Here is a 25,462-nt window from a genome sequence, read left to right as displayed (position 1 = left end):
TTTCGGTTACACTAACTCTGTTTTCAATTACACAACTGTACAAATTAAACTTTCACATGTTTATGTAGACCAATTAAGAAAGCTCTTGGATCACCTAATAACAAATTTGTGTTACAAGTTTGACTTCAGTTGTACGATTGGTATGTGAGAGTAGATTATGGTGAATGATAATCTAAATAAAGCAGCAATTATTGTGAATGATAATCAAAACCGTTGACTGAATTTCGTATAAATTTAACAATATATAATACTTTATTTCGCACATGTTGAACAAAGTCATGTTGTCTGTTCCATATGCATTACCAAAATATCAAGATTATGGACGAATAACAACTATGATGAGTACTCTTTTAACACAAGTTGCATGATTATCTGTTGTGACACAAGTTGCATGATTATCTGTTGTGGCATGTTATATGCTTTTAATGAAATGATATGCTTTAATTTTGAGATCATACATGAATAAAAGGCTTTTTAATTTTTACCATATATATAACACTATTTTTTAAATTGTTTAACTTTGATAGGATGATGCATACATTGAAAAAGTATGTGAGAATGCAATTGACTATAGTGAATATTTTACAACCACAACTATATTTTCTACTAGAAAAGTCATGCTTGATTGGGTAATAGAAGTTGGTAAAATGCACAATATGGTCATTATCATTGCTCGTTCACAATATGGAGAAGGTCATGGATTAGGTACGGCAAAAGCTACCTTAACTTGTGAGAGAGCCGAAAAATATAGACTCAGCAAGTCTGGAGGTCCCGTGGATGTGGAAAAATTTACTGGAACAAAAAAAATGATGTGTCCTTTCAGACTTCAAGCAAAAGAGCATGTTGGTGGTGAATGGAGTGTGTTTGTCCGCCATGGTATACACAATCATAAACTTCCAGACTATAATGAGGGTCGTGCAATTATCGGCAAGTTGAGTAAAGATGACCTAGCTATCATTAGTACATGAGCTTTCAAAGTCTCATGTGCAACCACATCAAATTATGAATATTTTGAAAACAGTGAATAAAAAGACTCTGATTACAGTGAAGCACATATACAATGCCCGTCAAAAGTTTAAAACAGAGTCACTGGGAGGTCTATCTGTGATGCAACAACTTATGAAACTAATTGTTGATAATGGCTACATTCAGTGGCATCGGGAAGAAGTAGGCACAGATGTGGTAAGGGATATATTTTTTGCACATCCTAATGTAATTAGTATGCTGCGTTTATTTCACTACGTTTTGATAGTTGATTGCACCTACAAGACAAATAAATATAAAATGCCTTTTTTAGAAATAGTTGGCATGGTTCCCACTGGTAAAAATTTTGCTATTGGATTTGCTTGGTTAAAAGATGAACAAAGAGGGAGTTATGAATGGGCTCTTAGTTGTGTGAAACAATTATTTGATCCAGATAAATTACCAGGTGCAATTGTAACTGATAGGGAATTGGCTCTTATGAATGCTATTGCCATTGTATTTCCCAATTCTTCCCATCTTTTATGTACAAGGCATATTCAGAAAAATGTGGAGAATTATGTGTGCAAGTTGACAAAAAATCGACTTATTGTGAATGCTTATGTGAAAAGGTGGCAAAGAGTAGTAGAAGCTAACACTATTGCTATGTATGAGAAAAGGTTCAAAGAAATGACTACCGCTTTTGCTAAAATGCCTGTTATCCTCAAATATGTGAATAAATCATGGATTATTCCATATAGAAACAGATTTGTTCGATCATATACGATGAATGTTCTACATTTTGGAAGCAGAACAAGTAACAGGTACTTAATTAATTTTATAAGAAATCTATATTTGCTTTTTTTTTTTTTTTTTTTTTTTTTTTAATGAAAATACATGAAACTAGTAGATTAATATTTTTTTAATCATTTTTCTCTTACTATATAGGGCGGAAAGTGGGCATGCATCATTAAAATGTTGGTTGAAGACCTCGACTGGGAGTTTGGATACCATATGGCCTAAAATTCACTCATTTTTAGAGTCACAAACACACGAAATCAAGGCAACTTTTCAAAGGTTGCAAAACAGAGATCCCCATGTCACTGTCTTACGACTCTTTATGTTTTTAAGAGGCAAAATTACTCATAAAGCTTTACGCTTACTTGACAATGAGTATAAACGGATGGAATCTGTTGGTGTGGATGATACTATTTGTGGGTGTTACTTGAGAAAGACACATGGTCTTCCATGCGTGCATGAGATGATGACAATGGAACGTGAAGGTAGGAGCATTCAACTTTCTGATATTCACCCTTTTTGGAAATTGCTTAATATAGATGATGCTTCTTCACAAGATATGCCATCAGATAAATTTGAATTTGAGTGTCAACATGATATTGATAAAGTATTACATTCATATTTTATGGAGATTTTGAATCAACCTGAAGATAGGAAGAAAAAATTGGCAGCTGAATTAGAAAAAATGATTTATCCTGAATTCACAAGTTTGAAAGAGCCAGAGTGTAATGAAAATAACAGAGGTCGTCCATCAACAAAGAATAATTCTACAAAAAGAGACCCATGCAATTGGGAGTACACTGAACAAATGTGCTCTAAATATTCTAAAACGACAGTCACAGGTTGTGGTCGTGGACAATCTTCTTCATCTGCCTTTGTTCCTGGACGTGGTATGTCTTCTTCTTGTGGTTGTGGAAAATCTCCTACACACGTCTCTTCTAATAAAAGTGTTAAATCCTCAAAGAATTTCCAAGGTCTGTCTATGAATGTTGCTCCATTTGCTGATGATCTACCTTTGCCCATTCTGCCTTTCGTTCAGTATATCCATAATGTTATTGGAGATGGAAATTGTGGGTATAGAGCCATTGCTTGATGGATGTACGAGGATGAACATCGATGGCCAACCGTGAGGCATGAACTAGCTATTGAAATTGAAAATAGATATACCTTGTATTTTGATGTATTAGGGGAACGTGACTATAAGAGGACTTTGCATTCCGTTCAACATTACGTGGGACCAGCACCAAAATTTCACTGGATGAGTATGATTGATATGGGTTTCACCATTGCCACTAAATATAATGTTGTAGTTGTTAGTTGGGCAGTGGACCAATCTTTAACCTTTCTACCCTTAATTGCTGAATACGGAAAAAGCTCTCCAGAACGGATTATAACACTTGGGTTTTTAAAGTCATCTGAGCACTTTATAATGGTATGTGTTGGTTGTATATTTAATTTAATTCAATGTTACTTTGCATCTAATTAACTTTATTTATTGAACAGATTGAGATGAAAGAGGATTCTCCACTTCCACCCATATATCCATACTGGCGCCATCATCATCCTAGTGTCAATGGATGGGACAAACCTTTGCAATCAAGAATTAATCAGTGGCACAAAGTTGCAAACGTTCGAGGACGTTAAACAGTAGCTTAGCTTGTTTGAAAAAGTTTGTTTTGTGCTTCAACTATAACATTATTGATTGATTTCAGGAATTATATTTTATTACTTTCATTTAGTATTTTGTTTTGCACTATTTAGGAATTTATATTTAAGTGCTAAGTGATTATATAGAATAGATATTGTAATGGTAATTATCTCCATAGTAGAATTAATTTCAGTACTTCTGACTAGTATGCATGTCTATAATAAATTAAGTTCTCTTCTTGCCTTGCCTTTTTTTTTTTTGAAGCAAACAAGGTGGAATATTAATATATTATTAAATCAGATCAAGCTCCGCCAAAGCAACTAGGCTTTGGGGGAAAACAGACATACAAATACGTTCTGTATGAAAAGTAGTTTCCCAACGAGCCACACTATGAGCAACCACATTTCCCCCCGTTTAACATGCTTACAACTAAAATAATTAAAAGCAAGACTAACTCTGATAAAATCCTCATAAAACAAGTAGATTGGGGCAACTCCTCTATGCTTATTGTTAACAGCTCAAACAACATTTAGCGCGTCACATTCTAGCTCCACGTCATTGTACCCCAGTCTGGTGGCGATATTCACCCCATATGCTGCAGCTCCTGCTTCTGCTAGATCAGAAGACCAGCACACATCCATCTTCTTGACAGCAGCCGCAATCAGTTCACCTGCTGCTCCTCTTATAACCACCCCAAAGCTTACACCATTACCAGCCATGACATGTGCATCAACATTCACCTGCTGCTTTTGCCGTACCTAATTGAAAATCAATATGTAATTTGATTAAAACCTTAAACTCAACTGAACCCATTGAAACTGATTAATATTAATTAGAAGTGTTAAACCCCGACCTAGAAATCAGTTATACCCTTATGAACAAACTCTTTTTCCGACTCACTTTGTTTAACTTAAATTGCTATCAACTTGGCTTGATCTTTATTACAAAAACTAACACTCCATATGCAATTGAACACTTAAAGCCCCAAAATTGTCAAACTCGAGCGCAGAAAACCCAGAAAAATAAACCCTAAAATTAATTGAAAAAATGAGGGAGATTGTGAAGTTACCTTTACCACAACAATGAAAGATTCGTAGCGAAGATGACGAAGTCACGAATTTCTGATAATTAGCTTGAAAAGAATTTATGAAATTCCATTGGCATTATATGAATTGGGTGTATGATTTAACTGAATGTTTTGGGATTTTAGGGTGAAAGAGAGGGAAGAGACAAAAGAATTAGAATATGAGAAGGTAAGGGCATAATTGGGTTTTTTTTTGGGGGGGGGGTGTAAAGTAAGTGAAGGTTGTGTTTAGAAACCGTGTATTTTAATTTGGTACTCCGTAGTTGACAATCAACAACCGAGTCATATTGAGGCCCTATGGGTTTTTAGACTCGGGTCTTTTAGGTCGTTACGGGTTGGGTTATTTTAGGCCAGGTGAGGGTCAGCATATAATCTAATCGGGTTTAGGTCAAGTAATTTGGTCTATCGAGTTAATTTTGGGTTGGGGTACATTCCGGTTGGGTCTCATTGGGGTATCAAGTCAAGATCGAGTCAACTTCACTTCTGACTTGGTCGCGTAGATCTTTGGTTTTGGGTCAATTTCAAGTCATTTTCAAGCTAATTCGAGTCACAGATTGAATCATTCGAGTCTTTAATTTACTTTAGGTGGCGATTGGATTCCTAAAAGGGGATTGAGTGGTTGCTCCGATGCCATAAGAAAAATAAATAAATACAAGTATATATCATTTACCTACATGAGAGTGAAGTATTAGCTCAAGTGGTTAGAGTTCTCCTTCCAATTCAGGTGATCCTGAGATCGATTTTCATAACTCGTTATTGTGGCTCTCTAAAAAAAAAAAAAAAAAAAAAAAACATTTAATTAATTAGTTTTATACTACTCCAACACTCCATACGGAAATTATACCGGGTAATCTTATGTTATACATGATTTTCCTATATAACCATGTCTTTTACCCTACTTCATGAAGTAACCCTAAACTTGTAAAACATTATTAAATTGGATGGATATTTCTTTTTTCCTTACTTCAATGAGTTCAATCTCACTATTTGAACCCACTCTCTCCATTAATGGTGGATCCAAACGATATACACTCTCATCACCTCCTTCTTCTACTTTACAATTTAAAAACTCAACTTTAATTAAACCTAACATTTTACGTCCAAAGAGTAAATTTTCTTCTCTTCTTTTCATTTTGATGACCATTATAAATTGAAAATTATTAACAGTTATCTTTTCCATCCAATTTAATGAAATTTTGCAAGTTTAGGGTTACCTCAGGCAATAGTGTAAAAGTTAGGGTTACATAAGAAAAACATATATTACCTCTGTTAATTGTTATATGCAACTTTTGCCAAAAATGGATGATCAAGGTTATGTACAACTTTCTATTTTTTTTTTCGTATTTTAGTAAACAAAAAGGCTTAAAAAGACTTATGTACCCTTACTTAAAAAATCAAATTTGAATAATTAAGGGGTCGTTTGGCATCATTTTTTGTTTTCAGTTTTCTGTTTTTTAAAAACTAAAAATCAAAAACAGGAAACAAGAAAAAGGTGTTTCCACTTTTTTGTTTTTAGTTTTCAAAATTATTATGATTTTAATAAGTTTAAATAATTTTTGATCTATTATGTGACATATATCATATACTTTTATACAACAAAAAACCAAAAAACAGAAAATCACAGCAATGTCAAACAAACCCTAAGTGGGGTGATCCTATTTCTCTCCCTTTTTTGAGTGGAATGGTCCCATTTTCTCTCTCCCTCGTAATAAAATCATATTTCCCCACCTTTTTTAAGTGGGATGGTCCCATCTTCTCTCTCCCTTTTCTTTAATTACTTCTCATTACACAAGCTAATCTTTGCCCCTCAAATTTTGCTTATTAGGTAACCGCAACCCCCTCTAAAGTTGCACATAACATTTAACGGAAATAGTAAAACAAAAGGTTACATGGTATGATATCCCTATTCCATACTATATCTTTGACTTGTGCATTGGATAGGGTAGAATAAGGTTTTTTTTTTTTTTTTACAAGAAATTAGGACTTTATTTTTTAATAAAGGTAGTACGTTGAATATATTAGTGGTTCTAGAAAAATAATATTCATGCAGTCGTTTTATTTGTCTGATAAATCCTACATATAGTATCAAGAGTTCAATTCAAGACTTTCATCAATCAATTTTTTAGCATTTCTCTATCTCTAATAATTAAAGTTATAAATATAATTATTTGAGGTAAAGAATTTCTTCAATGTTTTCATACCATTGCTTCATTTACTAGTACTATAGTAGAACCTCATAAAAATAAAGATAATGAAGAGTACGAGCAACTTGCAAAATTGATCATACATACCATAAAACTACTATTGCGGCTAAGCATTACCAAAAGCTCATATACAAAAAAAACACAAGCTTTTGAGCTTTGATGTCATGACATACATCAGTGACATCATACATCAAAAGTTACGTACATACGTTACCAATTTCACACACATTACTACATACTAAAACCATATAGCTTTTGCTTCAATAAGCATATCCCTTAGAGAGCCATTAAGGTGAGCACCTAGCACATCCTTAGCGGACCCAACGTACGTGCCACCAATGAACACGGCTGGAACGGTAGGGTTGCACCCTAGCTTCTGTAGCGCCGACTCCATTTCCCTACCTCTTGGATCCCTATCTAGTTCATAGACCGCAGGGCTTGCACCAAGATCATAGAATAGTGTCTTAATACTATGACACATACAACATGAACTTTTGGTGAATATCACTGCTGCCTTTGATCTTGCCAACTCACTCACTCTATCCATTGATGTATGTATAACACTTAATTAATTTTCTTGTGTATTAAAGAAACAATCTAGAATAAAATTAGTGTTTTTTTTTATTTCTCTTCTACTTCTTGTTTTCTTAGCTTGTTGACTATTTTTGCTTTGTAGTTGACATGAATTTATAAGGGTTGAAAAAGGTCATATGCATGTTGATAAAAGCAAAGGATGATTCAAGATAAGGTATAGAATTGCTTTATTTGGTTGAATATGACCCCAGCCCTTTGACTTACATACATGAGCATCTTGGATACCATATTTGTTAGGTCTTTTCATAATAGCTAACATTTGTGTTTATAGATTGTAACATAAAAGGTTTTTTATTAATTGCTTACAAAAATTATAGGTAATAATGTAGTATATATATTGAGTATATTTATTATGAAGTTATAAATATATATAATTTATATTCAATTTAGACAATACATGTATTATAGATATTATAATGTTGTATAACCAGAAGAAAAAAAATGTCTAAAGTTTATAAAGTACTTTAACCACAAAAATCAGATATACTATTTATTTATAAAATAATATATAGGGAATATTACTTTTGTCTTTAAAAATCTACTTATTTTGAATTTATTTCATAACAATCATCAACTCATCCTCAAAACAAGATAAACTTATTGGACTGACACTAGCGAAAGGTCAAAGGTTTATATAAGTAATCATATCAAATATCAATACATTTAGGCTCTGTTCATTTCACCTTAAAAAAATAATATTAATTTAAAATAATTTCATTTCAGTAAAAATAAATTCAGTTCGGTATAAATAATTCAGTTCAGTAAAATTTAGTAACTATAAGAAGAAATATAATTAAAAAAATTAGGAAAAATAATTTCAGTTCTGTAAAAATAATTTCATTTCAACAAAAATAAGGTGAAGTGAAAGACACCTTAGTAGGATGTTTCAAAACATCCATACAATTAATAATTGATCCTTTTGAAGATATTAACTACTCTTAAAGTCTTAATGAAGATATACAAAATCCAAAAATCGGTTAAGTTAGTTATGATTAGATTAATTAGTGAGCCTTTTACCGGAATATTACGAGTGGATTAGTAGGGATATATTCCTTTCTTTAATGGATTAGTCTTTTCAAAGTGATTAGATATGAAATCTGTATTGTTCACTATAAAATTAGTTAAGAAGGATCTTCTTAATGCAACATTATCTTGCTAAATGACAGGAATATTACCATATACCAATAAATTATATGTAAAGCAAAAATATCATGCTTAAAGGTTTGCTAATTTAGCATGATATATATTGTTCTGCAACATGTGAGGTGCATAAAATTCTTGGGAAAAGCAAATTAAAATCTAATCTTTTACTCCTGTAGTCTTGCTATTGACCATTTAACATATTAATGTAGTGCTTAGAGTCAAAAATTACATACTCATTATCGCAATTTGCTTCTAACATATATGATACATGTTCGTTCTTTGAATCTTATTATAACGATTTCTGTTTATGAAATTAACTAGGTTAAATCCCGTGCCATGCACGATCATAATTAAACTTTACTCGTACAACAAAATTTATAAAGAATGATATTAATTCAACAAATTAATTCAAAAAAAAATATTTGTAACAAAATAATAGTCTCTAATTAAATATATTGATGGTCAAAGTTGTGTCTCAACAAATGTGCAAATTCAACCATAACTTATAAAAAACGGAGGAGCATAATGTAATAAAATGATTTTGTTCAGTTGTTCTTAGAAACGTTATGTATATTTGTAAGATTTATACAAAGTACCCTACCAAAATTATTATTCCTATTTTTAATTAAAATAAATTTTAAGTCGGAGGAAAAAAAATTATAATAATATTATGATAATCTTCCATGATGATATATGTCAATACCTTAATTTTAAACTATGTTATTATATTTGTAACTAAAAGATTTATAGTATATAAAATATATGTTGAAAAATAATAAAAAAAAAATTAAATTGAGTATGATTGGATTAAATGTGTTGTCAAAATAGAAATAAGTATTATGGTAGGTTATAAAATGGAAGTCATTAAAATTTGGCAAAAAAAAAAAAAAAAAAAAAAAAGGGAAAGATAAAAAGGCGGGAAAATTTTTTATAATATCGTGACAAGTGTCACTTTAGGTTCGCTTTTAGTATAGGTTAATTGATTATTATGAACTGTGCCTAATTAATTCCCTTTATATGGGGTATAATCGTCTTTTTAAATACCAGTGGAGGTGTACATGCGTTTTTTCATGTACTAATAGAGGGGTACGTGTGTAATTTTCTCACCAAACAGTAAATACAAGTTGCAAACATTTATTTTAATAGCTCGCCAAAATTAATGGATAAATGACCACGCCTTTTCAATATATTTACAGAATTGTCAGATTAACAAAAATTCGTTAATCTGATAGATAAACTTATATTTGCCGATTAATTATATTCATATATACTAGAACATGTCTTTTTTCCCATATTTCCTCTCTTTATCTCTGTCACTCTAAATCCCTCACTTATCTATCACATGTATGTCTCTCTTTATTTCTCTATATCCGTGTTTGTTCTCATCACATATCATGTATAGATGTGCGTCTAAAATATCATGTATCTCTTGCATGTAACAATTAATTAAACGAAATTAAAGTATGCATTCATATATTGATATATATTTCGGGCTAGAGAATCTAATTAATCTTTACCATTCGAGGGTAGGATCGATTGACGTGTAGTTGTAATTTCTTACACAAGAATGTTTGTCAAAATGGTCAATTGGATAAGGTACAACCTTTAATATCAACCAAAAACATGGGTACACACGTTAAGAGATTCGATCTTGTCCAATTTTTATCCATGTATATTCTCTAAATTTCCCTATTTTTTTCTTGCCAAATGTTGTAAAAAGATTGAGGAGAGGTTTTAAGTTCTAAAAGAAGCTCATATAAAGCATGGAAGACTTTGTGATAATGTTAGCATATAAATGGATTTGTGGCGGGGGGTAAAAGCAAGCTTATTGGAGTATAAAGGAAAGGAATGTCAACCCATTCATTGTGACTCATAAATTCCAAGCTCTAAATTGCAATTCAGAAGCTACATTCACCTTTATTTAATTGTACCATATCTAGGGGGGTAAACTAGCCAAGCTGACTCGTGAAGTATTTGAGATCGGGTAGGAATTTTAGCACTAGAGCTCGACTTGAAAAGCTCGTAAACATGCTAAAATTTTATTTAGCTATATACTGAGTTATATATTAATTGATAATTATAATTAAAAATATATATATTTTTAGTTTATTTAAGTGTTAGGACGAAAAAAAAGAAAGATAATAATTATATATAATATGGCAATGGGTTATTCAACTTATTATTAAGAGATAGTTTTAGAATTATCTAAAACTAAGTCGAATTAATTATGTGATTACACTTTGTAATAGCTAGATATAATAGAGTTACTAGGTCATCTCCTAATAAATCAGATAAGGAGTCGATCTTATTAGACTAGAGTCTCTATAAGATTAGCTCGGCCGAGGTTACTTGAATCGGAAGAGGGATGGGGGGCAAGCGGGTGGCGGGTGGTGGGTGGGGGGGGGGGGGAATGGTAAGGAAATAACTACTCCCAAGTCGCTTTATTGTTGTGGGCATTGATCCTGTAACCTTACCACAAAGTACAGATGATCAAAATTTAAAAGTTCTTACCACAGATTAAGCACTCAATAATTGTAATTACATATACTAAATACGAAGTAGTTGTTTATTTGGGGGGAATTTTATACTCCGTATTTGTTTAAGTTTTTTTTTTTTTTTTTTTGTGGGAAGGATCATTAATTTGCCAAAAAACTTCATTATACTACGTGTATTTACTTCATGCTCCGTATTTATTATTATGCTTAACTATTTATTATTTAAATACTTTTCTCTAGAAACTTTTATATTTCAATTACTATTAATTTGAAAAAGTTCGGAAAATATCTAGCTAGTAATAACAAGTTAGACAAACTTACAAGTATACAAGCCATGAATCACACACATAGTCAAAACTCTAAATTCCTTTATTCAAAATAGAGAATCTCTCCTTTGGCCTCCTAATCCATATCATCACACATCATCAAGTGGATTCTTCTATATTAGAAAAACAACTTTGTTATTGCAGCTACTTTCAATAAGAAATATATATATATGTTGGTCCATAATGTTTATTTTCTTCTAGTGAAGTGATTCTAAGTGGCAGAAAGTCTACGTTTAACTGGTTGATGTTTACGTCCAAATTCTCCCACATTACAGATTCTTTCATCAATGACGATAAATTTTGGCGACTTCCAATTTACAAGTCACCAAAGAAAATGAAGTTCAATTTTCATAAAACATTAGCTTATAATATTTGTAAGTATGTAGTACTCCATATCTAATTAACTTAGCAATGGAATTATGAAGTACTCCCTCCGATCCTTAGTTGGAAGAACAAAATCGATTTAAGGGAATACTTTTTAATGACTATATGTATTATCTGATGAGCTCAATTGATAAATGTATTGTTCTCCACTTATTATAAGAAGATTTTTTTTATTCTTTTTTTTACCATTGTACAAAGCATAATCTTTTAACGTATGAGAATTTACCTAGTGTTTATTGGTTTAATTGAATGCTTTTACGTAGTATATAGATTTGATAGCGTTGACACGATCAACTCACTTATATTATAAAAAGTTGAGATTAGACTTTACATAGAAATCGATTATTAACTCAACTCAAAAGACTCTATCACCGAAATATATCTAGGATTGAACCCAATTTAATGACTATTTTGCCCCTTCAAAAATAGTCAAATAAATTTAGGATCGGAGATACTCCCTCCGTCCCAAATTACTCGCAACGGTTTGACTTTTTGCACTATTCATACATCTCTCTTTGACCATCTTTTTTAACTAGTATATGAAAGTCAATGTAATCATGTAAGATGTTGTTGGGTCTATTTTAATGTATAATTTCTTAATATAAACTTTTTATAACTTATATAAATATATAATAAAAGATATCAACGGTCAAACATGTGCATCGACAAGCGTGTCCAGTCAAAATGTTGCAAGTAAATTGGGACAGAGGGAGTAGTAAATATTTTAAATGTTATATAAACGTAACGGATGATATTATTATACCTAGTTACATTTCTAGCTCATCTTAGTATATATGCAGCTATATCAAGAGCTTACAAAAAGAAAAGCCCTATGAACAATGCTGCAATTAAAAAAAAAAAAAAAAAAAAAGGCGTTTGAGTTTTAGGAACAAGTAATATAGTTAGAGCCAAATAGCCTTAGCAGCAATAAGCATTTCTTTGAGGGAGCCTGTAAGATGGGATGCAAGAACATCCTTAGTAGAACCGACGAATCGGCCACCAATGAACACTGCAGGGACAATAGGCTTACACCCTAACTTCTGCAATGCAGATTCGAGCTCCCGACCTCTAGGATCACGATCAATCTCGTACACTGCAGGACTTGCACCCATGTCATAGAGTAGTGTCTTGATGCTATGACACATACAGTCTGAGCTTTTGACAAGTATAACAACTGCCTTTGATTTTGCTAACTCATTCACTCTTTCCATTGTATTATAGCTTAATTAATAAGATTTTCTCTTAAGTAAAGGTTAATATATACTTAATACTATATATTAGTGTAGTATTAGTTAATGAGATGATATAAACAATAAGATTGGTTATTTATAGGGTGGGAAAGGTAGAGGATTGACTTTGATTATTGCAAAAAAGTGTAAAGGGAAATGATAATTTAATTAAATAAAATGGAGTTTTATTGGATAAGAATATAAGGGAAGAAATGATATTCCAATGGATTATAATTAATAATACTTGTATTTGTATTTGGTCATGGACAAGGAAGATTTTATAGTACAATGAATCTGCATGCTATGCCTCTCGATCAATATATAAGATTGCATCTTGTGATATTGTATAGATATGTTTATTTTCTCATAATTGTTATGGGTAAAAAGATCGTTGTTAATTGTACAATCGGTTGTATCACGATCATAGTACTATAACTAATTTGTTAGTTGTTTCGTGTGCATAATATAGTATAATCAAGTTTATTTTTAAACTTATGACGAAATATTTATTCAACTTATTATTGACTTTTTTCAAAAGTAATTTACTAAAAAAGCAAAAAAAAAAAAAAAAAAAAAAAAAGCTATGTTACCTATGTAAATTGGAGTGCAAGTAAATTATGTAAAATAGAATTTTTTTTTAATTAAAAAAGTAAAATTCTTAGTAAAAAAACTAATGTTATTAACCAAATCTTATACCCTTTGCATCTTACAATATTTTTTCTTATAACAATGTAAATTATATTTCCCTAAAAGGGGATGTGTAAAGAATACATTTAAGATAATGTTTATGAAGAAAGGAATATATTCAATTTTATGTTAAAATAAATAGTGTTGTACTAAGAATCTAAGTGTTATGTAAAAATAAAAAATAAAAAAAAATCTAAGTGGCCCTGGATAAGTTTAGCTCATTGTTTAAATAGGAAAGTAAGCTTTTAGGAGGGTGGTCGAGTGGTCGGTTATCCAAATCTATTGCCATGTAGGCCTCAAATCATTTATGTCTTAATTAAGCATGCAAAACTCTATTTTGTTTGTTTAAAAAAAAAACTCTATTTTGTTATCATCATTTTCACTTATTTCAATATGAAAACTCAGGCCTGGGCAATGTCCCGAGTAATTGTATTTTTCCATGATAAAAATTCTTATTAATATTTAACTTTTATAGAAAGACATGTAATATGGTAATAGACTAATGGTTAACACATTAGACTTTAAACTAAAAGTTGTGGGTTCAAGTCTTGTAAGAACCATATTTTTAAACGTGGAGTGAAAATCGAATTAAATGAGGGAGCGTCACATCATGGCTTAAATATGGAGTAAAAAACTCGATTAACTAAGGATTGCGCCATGTGGCACCTTAACTTGTTTAAGAACACCTTTTAAAATATAAAACTAGTGTGCGGCCCGGGCGTTGCACCGGATTACCACTTTGATTAAATTGTTTATTTATGAAATATATTATCATCCATTATGTATGTTATGCATAAATGTTAAACATAAAATTACTAATTAACAAAGAGTATAGATTAGATTTAAAATAAAATAAATATAGATAGATTAGATAAGTTTAGAAAAATAAAATCATTTAAAGGCTGAATTACTTGGTTAGTGTTACAAGAGCTACTTGGTCAGTGTTACAGGGGTGCGATTAATATTAAAGGAGTTACTCGGTCAATATTACTGGGGTTACTTGGCTAGTGTAATATAAGAGTTACTTTGTCATCTTAGTAGCGGTTATACAGTGTGGCCAGCCACACACAAGATGAGTTATAAGTTAAGATTAGTTCAAGTAAGTTTAAATACTCCATTAGAGAAAAATTAGGTAAAATAAACATACCTTAAATTAGTTAATTATGTAAAATGGTGTAAAAAACTAAAAATAGTTCAAGTGAATGAAAGCTAGGGAATGGACAGACATTTGGTAGTTCATATCTCTCGCTTCTCCTCTCCTCCCCTCCTCTCTTCCAAGGTTACTCCAAAATCTTGATCGTTTAGGCCGAAAATAGTCTAATTTCTTTGGAAATTAGACTATTTTCGACCTTTTTCCCTTAACTTTATTTAGTTTTGCAATTTAGATTTCAATAAATCTACACAAATAGTGTAGATATTCGTCCATCTCCCTATGATGGAGTCGTTAGTTTTTGTTAATTTAGTTGTTTGTTTATGTTTAGGACTTGTTTGTGTGTTAGGGTTTATAAAAAAAGGGAAATTTTGACTATTACCACCTTTTGTTATATCCATTTTAGCAATTACCACCTTTTATTTTTTTTTTTTTTTTTGAAAATTACCACCTTCTATTTTCAAAAACATCAAAAGTTACCACCTTCTTGCCCCTTAATTACCACGTGACGTCATTTTGGGCTCATTCTTTCCCTTCCCTATTTCCCTCACATTTCTCATTCCTATGTGGATTCTCGTCCCCCTTTCACTTTTTTCACCCAAACCACCAATAATTGTTCGTCAATTTTGATTTGGAGGAATGAATTGAAGTGTTTTTTATTGTTTGGGGGAAAAAAGTGAAAGGGAGGATGAGAATCGCGTTATGAATGAGAAATGTGAGGGAAATAGGGAGGAAAGGGAAAGAATGAGCCCAAAATGATGTCATGTGGTAGTTGGGAGGCAAGAAGGTGGTAACTTTTGATTTTTTGAAAATAGAAGGTGGTAATTTTCAAAAAAAAAAGAATGTGGTAATTGTTAAAATGGACATAACAGAAGGTGGTAATTGTCAAAATTATGTAAAAAAAGTAATCATCTTTTGCCCTATTGTCAGTTCTTTGGTAAAGATTTGTTCGAGATGGCAACGCTTGTCAAATTTTCAAATGCGTTCAGGTGAATCAGATGAGAATCATCCTTACAACTACAACACATTGTTAGACCGTCTTTCCGCAAAGGCTGTATATTCCAGCGATGTGTGCGAGAAGTGTACCACAATACAAGATCTTTTAACCATCGTAGCTCTGATGAAAGAAACCCTAATTTTATTCAGTTTTATGTATTTGTTTATTTAGATTTCATTTGTAGATGCCGGATGACTTTTTATTAATGAATTGATTTGTTTCAAAAAAAGGGGTGGGGGGGGGGGGGGGGGGCTAGGGAATGGACTCTGCAACTCAACCTATTGGACTTATAAATGGTGTACAAAAATTACCTTAATAATTTTCGATTGGGCCAAGAGGTCAAATTAACCCAATGAATTATCTTGAATGCTAGGCTTGGCACCGGGTGGGTCTGGAAGTAAGACAACATCGTCAAGGTCTTGAAGCATGTAACTTTGAACATAGCATGCATTAGTAATATAGTCGTTGTCTTAATGGTACTTGCATGCTTGAAGCACATGTTTGTATTTCACCTTTTGGATCTTTCTCTAGTGTTGAATTTTTAGTTGGATCTATTGGTGCAATAACCCCTCAGGTACTGACCCTACCAAAATGCTCATCAATAGTCCTTCCCAAGTTAAAAAATTGTCTTTTGTGCTTATCAGCCTTGGAGTTGTTTTGGGTTTGTTCATTGCTAATAAGAGCAAATTTTTGGCCAAGGTCGCGCCCAACAAATGAACATTTACTTGAAAAAAATGACATTTACAATGAAAAAATGAACATTTATTTCTGAACATTGCATTATATAAAAATGAACATTTATAATATAAGAGTAAAATAAAGAGACTATGATCATTTCAATTGTTATAGTAAATGTTCATTTTATCAAAGAAATCAAAAATCAAGTAGAAAAAGAGAGAGAAATAGACTTAACAATATAAAATACGAGGATCGAAGACGTAGATAAGGACAACATTGGAGTAGTTGGAAGCGACTGAAACAATGTCGGGATAATCGTCGCCTCGTCGAAACGAAGGTCATGCTTGAACCAGACAACAGCAGCGCCGCCATTGTTGTTGGTTTGAGCTGTAAATTGTGGCTTGGTCTTCATCTTCAAAGAGAGAGAAAATGTGTGTTTGAAAGAAGGAGGTTTGGGAAGGAAAGTGGAGGGTAGAGAGAGAAAGAGTGGAGTTGAATCAAAAACACCATTTTTGGGAGGAGAGAGAAACTAAAGTATTGATGAAGATTTTACCCATGTCATTAAAATCACATTTTTGTTTTTTTTGGACAAATGAGGGATTATTGAGAGGAGAAAAATAAAAGGTCCAAATTCCTTAAATAAATCAACAATATGTTTTTTAATAATGAACAAAATGCTTATGTTAATTGAACATCCTTTATTATAAAAAAACAAACATTTTATATATACAACTGAACAAACACAAAAATTTGTATTAATTTAAAAATAAAATGAACATTATATTTATTTTTATAAGAATGAGCATATCATACGGCATGAAAATGAACATTTATTTTATAAGAATGAATGAACATCATACTGCATGAAAATGAACATGTGATTATTGAGGAATACGAAATTAATATAAAATATGTTCAGTTAGAAAATGTTCATGTTTACTATAGTAAATGTTCATTTTGACAGCAACCTCACCCAACACTAGCTGAGGTCGACCTCAGCCATTAACAACTGCCTAATAAGGCAATAACATTGACTTCATTAGTATGGGCCTCTACAGTTTTTAGTGAATAAATATCTTGGTAATTAATTGATATTTGTTAATGACTACTTTAATGGTTGATTAGTTTTTCCCCGAGCAAAGCTCGAATATTTACAAGAAAAAAAAAATTATATTTATATATTACTATAAGTTTGTATTTGTTAAAGATTGTGTATACATTTAACATTTTATTTGTTTAAAGTTGTTGTTATTTTTCTATTATTTAGGTTGTATATTCTCTCTTTATTTTTTATATTTACCCATTATCTTATTATTTTTTCAGGAAATAAAAAAAAATGGCGTGAAAATATTTAATTTGAACACGAAACGTGTACTTCTAGGATAATCCTAGTCATTACTTTAATATAAAGTACTAAGTTAGCCCCGTGCGATGCATGATTTTAACATAATAAACTAGTGTGTACCCCGGGCGATGCCCCGGGTTGCTAGTTTGTTTAGTTCTTTAATTTAATAATTATGTTCGACTATTTGTATAGTTAGTGTGTATAGTGGCTTAAGCATTGTCTCGAGTGTCACTTTTTTTACATTATATGTATTATATATTCTAATCTTATGAAAAATAAATTAATTATATTACTTCTTTACTTAATAAATGAAAGGAATATATAAAATTGAAATTAGAAACATTAATATAAGTTGGTTAAGATGGTAAATGTATCACTTGTATATATCAAAGGTTAAGGGTTTGAATCTTATACAAAGCATATTTTATTTTGCTAAATGAAGTAGCTGGCTTACGTGGCACATATACTTTGATTGGTGACGTGACATTGTGACATGACACACATACTATGAAGAGTGCCACGTGGCACCGTTCCTTTAGGAACGCCTTTTAATATATATAGTATAGATAGATTAATAATATTTGTAATTAATAATATTTGTAATTTCATATGGTAGAAGCTTAATAATATTCAATGCAATTAATGTTAAATAGGATAGCTTAAATTTTTTTTTAAAAAATAACATCATCCTTGCATTTAGGCGGAAAAAAAATTAATAAGAGAATGACACCTAGACAATGATGATACAAGCAGTTGTTACTTTATTAATATTTATTTATAGAAGGTTGATTAGCTATCTAGCTACTTGAATAAAATCTTGCAAATGATTCTTTGCAGTAGCTGCGAATATACTAATTCGATTACCAATCATTTGTTGATTGTTCATCATATCTCTCATTCTTCTTTCCGTTCAAAATTTTCTAATGATGGAGATTCTAGATCCTATGACCAATAAAGTTGTTCAAGAAATAAAAACCGGACCTAGAGGAGTTGTCTCAAGACTGATTTCAAATAAGTGGAGCCCCTCAGTTTTGGTGGGTATGGATGTGTGATTCTAGTCCGAAACAATATTGATAAACAATCTTATGCAGTCAAGATAGTCAGGCTTTGATATGATGATGTCGTATGTGAATCTCTCTTTTTTTTTTTTTTTTGACAAAGAATTCTATTAATGAAAAACAAAATTACAACCTAAACTAAGTAAAGAAAGTAAGATTAAACGATAGAACATTGGGAGTCAGACCATACAACTTCTTATGATTAGGAAACCAAGTATTGTAATACCCCGTATTTTCATACGTATTTTCTAATTAATTAATTAAGAATTATTTTATAAAAAGGGTATTTTAGTAAATTTATTATTTGGAGCCAAAATAATATTTGAATTTTGGCGCCAAAAGTATTTTGAAAATTAATCATTTTTTTTGGATAAGATATATTATCCATTTATCCTATTTTAAAAACCGGATTATTTACATATTTCAAATATTTTAATTAAAGCAAAATAATATTTTATTAATTATATAAATTATGGCTGAAATTTTCCAATAATAGCTAGGATTTTCGGATTTTCCATGAATGGAAAATCTAATTTTTCTTGATTATTTATTGGTGAATAATTGTTAATTAATTAATTAATTATTTATTTATTTATTCTATATTATTTATACAATTATTTTATTCCTTAAAAACCGAGCAAAATCTTCCTAAATATATTTATAGGATTCCGAAAATTTGAGCTATGGTAAGCTCAATATTTTTGGCCCTATTGAATTATTTTGGGGGAATTTAATTGGTAAAATTATATTTTTAATTATCTCCCAAAATCTCTTATTTTCCTTAATTCTAATTCTCCATCTTTTTAATATCTAATCATCATATTTTCTTGCCATTCATTCTTTTTAATTATTCTCCAAGTAATTCTAATTTCTTTATTATTTTTCATGACATACATATACCTTCCATATTCAAGTATACACAATCACCTTAATATCCAAACTTTCCTTAATTCTTTTACTCACTTCTCCAAGAAATCTCTTAAACCCTACTTACCATAATTTTTACCAAATTATCTTTCCATAATTCTTGCATGAGCTAGCCTATAAATAATTAAATACCCCTTCATACCTCTCACATTCTTCACACCAATTCTCTTCTTTTCTTCTCCTCAATTTTACACAAATCATCCCATTTATCTTTGAAGCCAATTTTAGGGCACTTCTGGTCAGTTTTGGGGAATTGACGTTTCAAAGAAGATTGTTTCTCTCAAAAAATCCTTGAGTTTAGGCTCAAGAATTACCCAATTCGGAGTTATATAGAAGGAGTTATAGCCTCTGCAAGTTCTGCCTACTTTTTCCAACGCAAATCCAATTCTTCTTTTTTCCTTGGTTTCTTATATTTTCTTATTCTCTTCTCTTATTCAATTATTATTACTATTATTATGGGGGATTTATATATAATTATTATGAGTAGTTTTAATTATATAAAATCAAAATTTTTTTTTTAATGATGTTTATGAGAAATTTATTTAAAAGGTTAATGTACATATAGTTGGGGGGTTTTTAATTATTTGTTAACTTTATATTGATTAAGATTATATGTATTTGTAGGGTGTGTTCAATAAGGTTCTTGAGGTTCTTTTTTTTTTTTTTTTGTGTTTTTTCTAGCAAGGATCAAGGTACGTTTAGGTGGCTAGATACCTTTGAAAGTGATTGGTTTGAATAACATGTTTTATATGATTTTATTGGAGATTGAATTAAATTGATTTGAATTATATTTTGAGGTGTTGATTTTAATATTTAATTTGTTTTAATAAAAGTATTTTGAATGATTGATTTTTAAATCATGTTTTCGTGTTTAAATAAAGGAATTGATTTTAAAAGGTTTGTTGAATTTATATAAAGGGTTTTCAAGGAAGATGTAATCCCCCATATTTTGAACTTAATTATAATTTATTTATATATTATTCTTACAAATATTTTTATGTCAGTTTCATTAAATAAATTATTTTTTATGAAAAGATTTAAGTAAACTAATATGTTTTTACTAATTTACAAACAATTTTAACATTATAGCCCAAAACCCAAATATTACTCCTAATCTAATTAGGAAACCCAAAGCCCAAATAAAACCCTCAAAAACCCTTACCCTTCTCCTCCTTCTCATGTAAAAAAAAAAAAAAAGAGAACAGCTTTCACTTCCTCCTCCTTCTCCCTGCTTTCACGAACACACTAAAAAAAAAAATTCGGAAGCCTAGCTTGCTGCCGCTTCCAGGTCGACGCACCACCCTTCCAGCCGCCGACCACCTCTGCTCGCCGCCCCTCACCGGCCGCCGACCACCCTGCAGTTCGCCCCTTCTTCTTCCCTTTTCTTTATTTCTTGTTATTTTATTAAATTGATCTAAAGTTGCAATCTTTGTTTAATTTTATTTTTCAGATTTCATACTTGTTATTTTGAAGCCTCTAATTGCATTGAATTGATATATTCTTGGGTTTTTAACACACTAACTTGCTATATAATGACTATTTCAAGTAATTATGCTTACGGGGTTATTTTATATACTTAAAACAAAATTCCAGATTTATTTACCCACTTTAAAGTTGCTGTAATTTGATATAAAATACTATATTTTTATAATTCTAACATATAAACTTAAAGTTGAGATGTTATATTACTAACTTTGATTATTGGGGACAATTTAAGGGCTTTATTTTGATGATTAAGAGGTTTTAAAGTAGTTTAGTATTGTTGTAATTTTAATTGCTTTGGTATTGATTTATTTCTAATTGTTTGGTTTAGGAGAAGACTTTGTAGAAGGCGACTTCTAGTTTTAAAGTGGCCAACCGGATTGTTTACACAAGGTACGTACAAGTTACGAAACCTTGCTTGTAGGTGCATGTTTAAGGACGGATCGAGAACTTAGTATCATGTATAGGATTGACTGGGTTAAATTGTCTGGTTATACATTGTGAATTTCAAATGATGTGCACTAGTTTATAATGCAAGTATTATTTGTGCTTTAATTATGCAAGGTGCGCTTAAAGGCAAAGGTATGTGATTGGTGTAAAGATCAAATTATTACTCATTCATGATTATGTAAACAGGATGAGTAAAGGAGAAATTCAAGTCTTGTAAGACGATGTTAAGGTTTTGGGGTGCCTTATGCACTCAAGGTGTTTATACACCGAGGTAGTAATGGAATAATTAAAAAAAATGTTGTTTATCACTAATAAATCAAGAATCTAAATTGAGAATTTGCCATGTTTGATTGAATTGTCTTTGGGATGTTTGTATTGAAATGTATATGAGTCATCACCAAGTCTAAACCTGTAAATCACGTAAAGTACAAGATGGATGAGCAATAAAACTCTGGAATGGTGCACATTTGGATTAATGACAATCAGGGGTTGGGGTACATGGGGTATTAGCCGTGTACTTTTATCGAGGCCGTCTGATCTACGAGTCTCCTATTTCAAATATTATTTTTCTAAAACTAGGAGTTAGGTGAGATCTCATACTAACTACGGTCACGGAGTCGCGCCCGTGGTCGTTGGATGTTTATTGATGTTTCCGAAAGGAGGCATGGGGTTTTTCTTTATTGATGTTCCAAATGGGACATGGGTTGGACAACCTTGTCTATTGCTAAATCCAATGAAATAAATAAATGAGTCAATTAATATTAATTAGTGAGGTCTTAATAAATTTGATAATCGAGTCATGAATTGAGTCTGTATTTAATGATGCTTGTGCTTGATTATTAGTAGCATGTTAGGTATTTTCTTAATTTATTTCGCAGCTTGTATGTACTCAGCTTTGTTGACTGCGTGCTTTTGTGTGTGTCTTTCGCCTTTCAATGACCCTGTGACGATCCAATTTTTACACTTGTAATATTGGGGAGCAGAATAACCACAGGTTCTTACACATGCATCATTCATCAGGGTTGTGGGATCTTGAGTGAGAGTTGGTTGTTTGCATTTTATTTCTTTTGCAAGTTTGAATTTATTTTAATTCGATTTTATTTGACACTAATTCTTTTGGGTTTGAATTTATTTGAACATTGGATTTAATCACTTACTACTTTTATTGGGTTTTGAATAAGGGCCTTAATGGTTCCAACTTGTAATACTTATTTGATTTAATTCTTTTGTTTTGAAGTTTATTTATAACTGTTTTGGTTTTCCGCTGCTAATTTCTGAGATAGCCTTAACGTTTGAACACGTGGCGGTAGCACGCCAGTAATTCTCTTGAAATTGTTCAGGTTATATACAGGTTTCTCACAGGTTTTTAAGAGAGAATTATTGGGGTGTTACATAAGATTTATTGATTTTGAACAACTATTAATATGAGATTTTATTCTCAAGTATTTATTTACAAGGTTTGATTTTAAAAGCATGTGGAATTAATTAAAAATGATTTTTGAATTATATTGGAACTATTGGATAATAAAAGGATTTATTGAACCATTGAATTATTATTATTAATGCTTTATAAGCATGTTAGTAATCCCACTATGCGGATTTGGTTTATTGATAAGGCCTTGGACTTTGTATGACCGGGTCTTTCCTCAAGAATAGCCTTATAATATAAGGAGACTAGCTTGAGGGGTGTGCACACTTGGGAGAGGAATTGGTTTTAATGGTTTATTATGAGGAATTGGTTTTTAAAATAATTGGTATTGGTTTTATTGATTATTGATATTAGAATATTGAGAATTAGTTTTGAATCATGAGTTTTGAATTTATTGGATTAATTTTTGGAATTGGTTTTAAAAGCATGAACTATATCACACCTATAGGAGAACCTCTATCCACAATACTCATAGGGGCAACTAATGAAGTATGTGGACTATGGGACGACGACTTTCAAGACTTATATGTCTCTAAGTATGCCGTCGTCCCACCTCCATCTTGTTTACAAAATGAAACAAATGGAGCGCTTGATTGGGATCATTTCTTGGGGAAGTCGCAAGACTTATCAAATCTCTCCTTGGATGAACAATAGCATCAAGCACAACTCATGGAACATCTTAAAATGGAGGCATATCTAAAGCCTCTAGAAGAAAGTTGGTTTGTGAGTTCTACAACTAACCCAAATGAGATAGATCATTTAACTCGTTCTGGGTGAGTCTACCAAGCACCACCACCAAATGGATCTTCGACCACACAAAATTAAACTCAAGGTCAAGTACAAAATCCAATACCACCTCCACTTGAGGTGGAAGATCCATTGGTCAAACAACTTCGCCAATCCAAGGCGAATGTTAGCATTTGGGAACTTCTAAGTACTTCTAAAGAACATAGGAATTCTCTCATGAACGCTCTAACGACTTTGTCTGTAAGCACAGACACAACCCCTCAGGATCTCGTTAGCTTGCTTACTAGCAAGAAATCCGACAAATCAATCATTTTTACTAATGATGATTTGCCTTCAAAAGATACTACCCACAACAATGCATTATACTTTACTATGGGATGCAAGGGATACAACATCCCTCTAACTTTGGTAGACAATGGGTCGGCGGTAAACGTATGCCCATTACGAATGTCAAAATACTTAGGCCTAAATCCAGAATAGGATTTCCAATCAACAACACAAAGCATTAGGGCCTATGGCAATTCAAGAAGATCGGTGTGTGGAACTGTTAAGCTACCAATTACCATAGGCCCAATCCAAAAGATGGTTGAATTCCATGTTATGGACATAAAACCTACATTCAACCTTTTACTTGGACGTCCTTGGATACATGAGCTTGGTGCAATACCATCCTCACTTCATCAAATGATTAGGTTGAACTATCAAGGGCTTCTTATGACTATACATGCTTCTCCACTCAAAATAGCAATAGATGATCAATCACTATTAGAAATAAACCATGATAATGATGATGAGGACATGTGGGGATTCGCCGTGGATCCAATCTTCACATTTGAAATGGAAGAAGACTTTGAAGAACCCTTAAAGCTTGATCCATATTCCACTCGGATAGTAAACAACATCTTACTCAAGAGTAGTTACTTTCCTGGGATGCCTTTGGGAATAGGAATGAAGAAATCACTCTTACTTCCTATCCCAAAGAAAAGCTTCTCCTTTAGATTGGGATATAAACCAACCAAAGAAGAATTAGAGTCTTACGATGCAAAAAAAAAAAAAAAAAAAAAAAAAAAAAAAAAAAAAAAAACCACGTACAGACAATAATAAGAAAGGGATAATCACCTTACTCCCATCATATCAACAAACCCTTAATGGACAATTCATTAGGGAGGGAGAAGATTACCTATGCTACGACTTTCCAGCACCCTTAGTTCTGGAAGGAATCAAGAAGCCTGGATTTAAAATATTTCATGATTGCTACTTCTTGGATGACGATCTTAGTATCGTTAAATCAAAACACCCAATTCCAGGTTGCTATGATGGGCAAGAATTTAACTTGCTATATGGACTAGAGCAAAATCATGTCGCTACAATGACCAATCAAAACGCCATTCAAGATGAAGCTTTTGAGCCAACCTCGTTGATCACCCTTTCAAACGAAACTTTTGAGCATGGATAGAGGAAATCTTTCAAATGGACCAATCACAAAGGCGATAAGCTGAAAGTCGTCACAGGCGAAGGGAAGATGTTTGAAGAATCGGACGATGAATCTATTATAGACTCTAGGGAAGCTGAAAATCTAGGCCTTGTGGCCATTTCTAAGTCTTTATTTTCTAGTTCTAAGGATGAAGATCCCAAAAAGGATTCTTC

At 31.6% G+C, this 25,462-nt stretch overlaps 1 protein-coding gene, 1 long non-coding RNA gene and 2 pseudogenes across 2 annotated transcripts; 1 reads left to right on the top strand and 3 right to left on the bottom strand.

The window, feature by feature from the left end:
* Nucleotides 1-656: 656 nt before the first annotated feature.
* On the top strand, nucleotides 657-2,851 carry LOC145625213 (PKS-NRPS hybrid synthetase cheA-like). Its single transcript, XM_081678287.1, has 3 exons — nucleotides 657-927; nucleotides 1,022-1,784; nucleotides 1,909-2,851. The coding sequence occupies exons 1-3, from the start codon at nucleotides 657-659 to the stop codon at nucleotides 2,849-2,851; spliced, it is 1,977 nt and encodes a 658-aa protein (XP_081534413.1).
* An 826-nt stretch (nucleotides 2,852-3,677) lies between these two features.
* LOC145614721 (uncharacterized) lies at nucleotides 3,678-4,709 on the bottom strand. Its single transcript, XR_014107140.1, has 2 exons — nucleotides 4,476-4,709; nucleotides 3,678-4,164 (listed from the first exon to the last, which is right to left on the bottom strand). It is a non-coding gene; the product is annotated as an uncharacterized LOC145614721 (long non-coding RNA).
* A 2,223-nt stretch (nucleotides 4,710-6,932) lies between these two features.
* Nucleotides 6,933-7,241, bottom strand: LOC145625212 (glutaredoxin-C11 pseudogene; annotated as a pseudogene).
* A 4,908-nt stretch (nucleotides 7,242-12,149) lies between these two features.
* LOC145614709 (glutaredoxin-C11 pseudogene) lies at nucleotides 12,150-12,847 on the bottom strand (annotated as a pseudogene).
* Nucleotides 12,848-25,462: the final 12,615 nt, after the last annotated feature.

Source organism: Chenopodium album, chromosome 3 (assembly GCF_948465745.1).
Source record: "Chenopodium album chromosome 3, dcCheAlbu1.1, whole genome shotgun sequence".
NCBI lineage: Eukaryota > Viridiplantae > Streptophyta > Magnoliopsida > Caryophyllales > Amaranthaceae > Chenopodium > Chenopodium album.
Note: the sequence above shows the minus strand (reverse complement) of the source record. Positions and strands in the feature narration are given on the sequence as shown.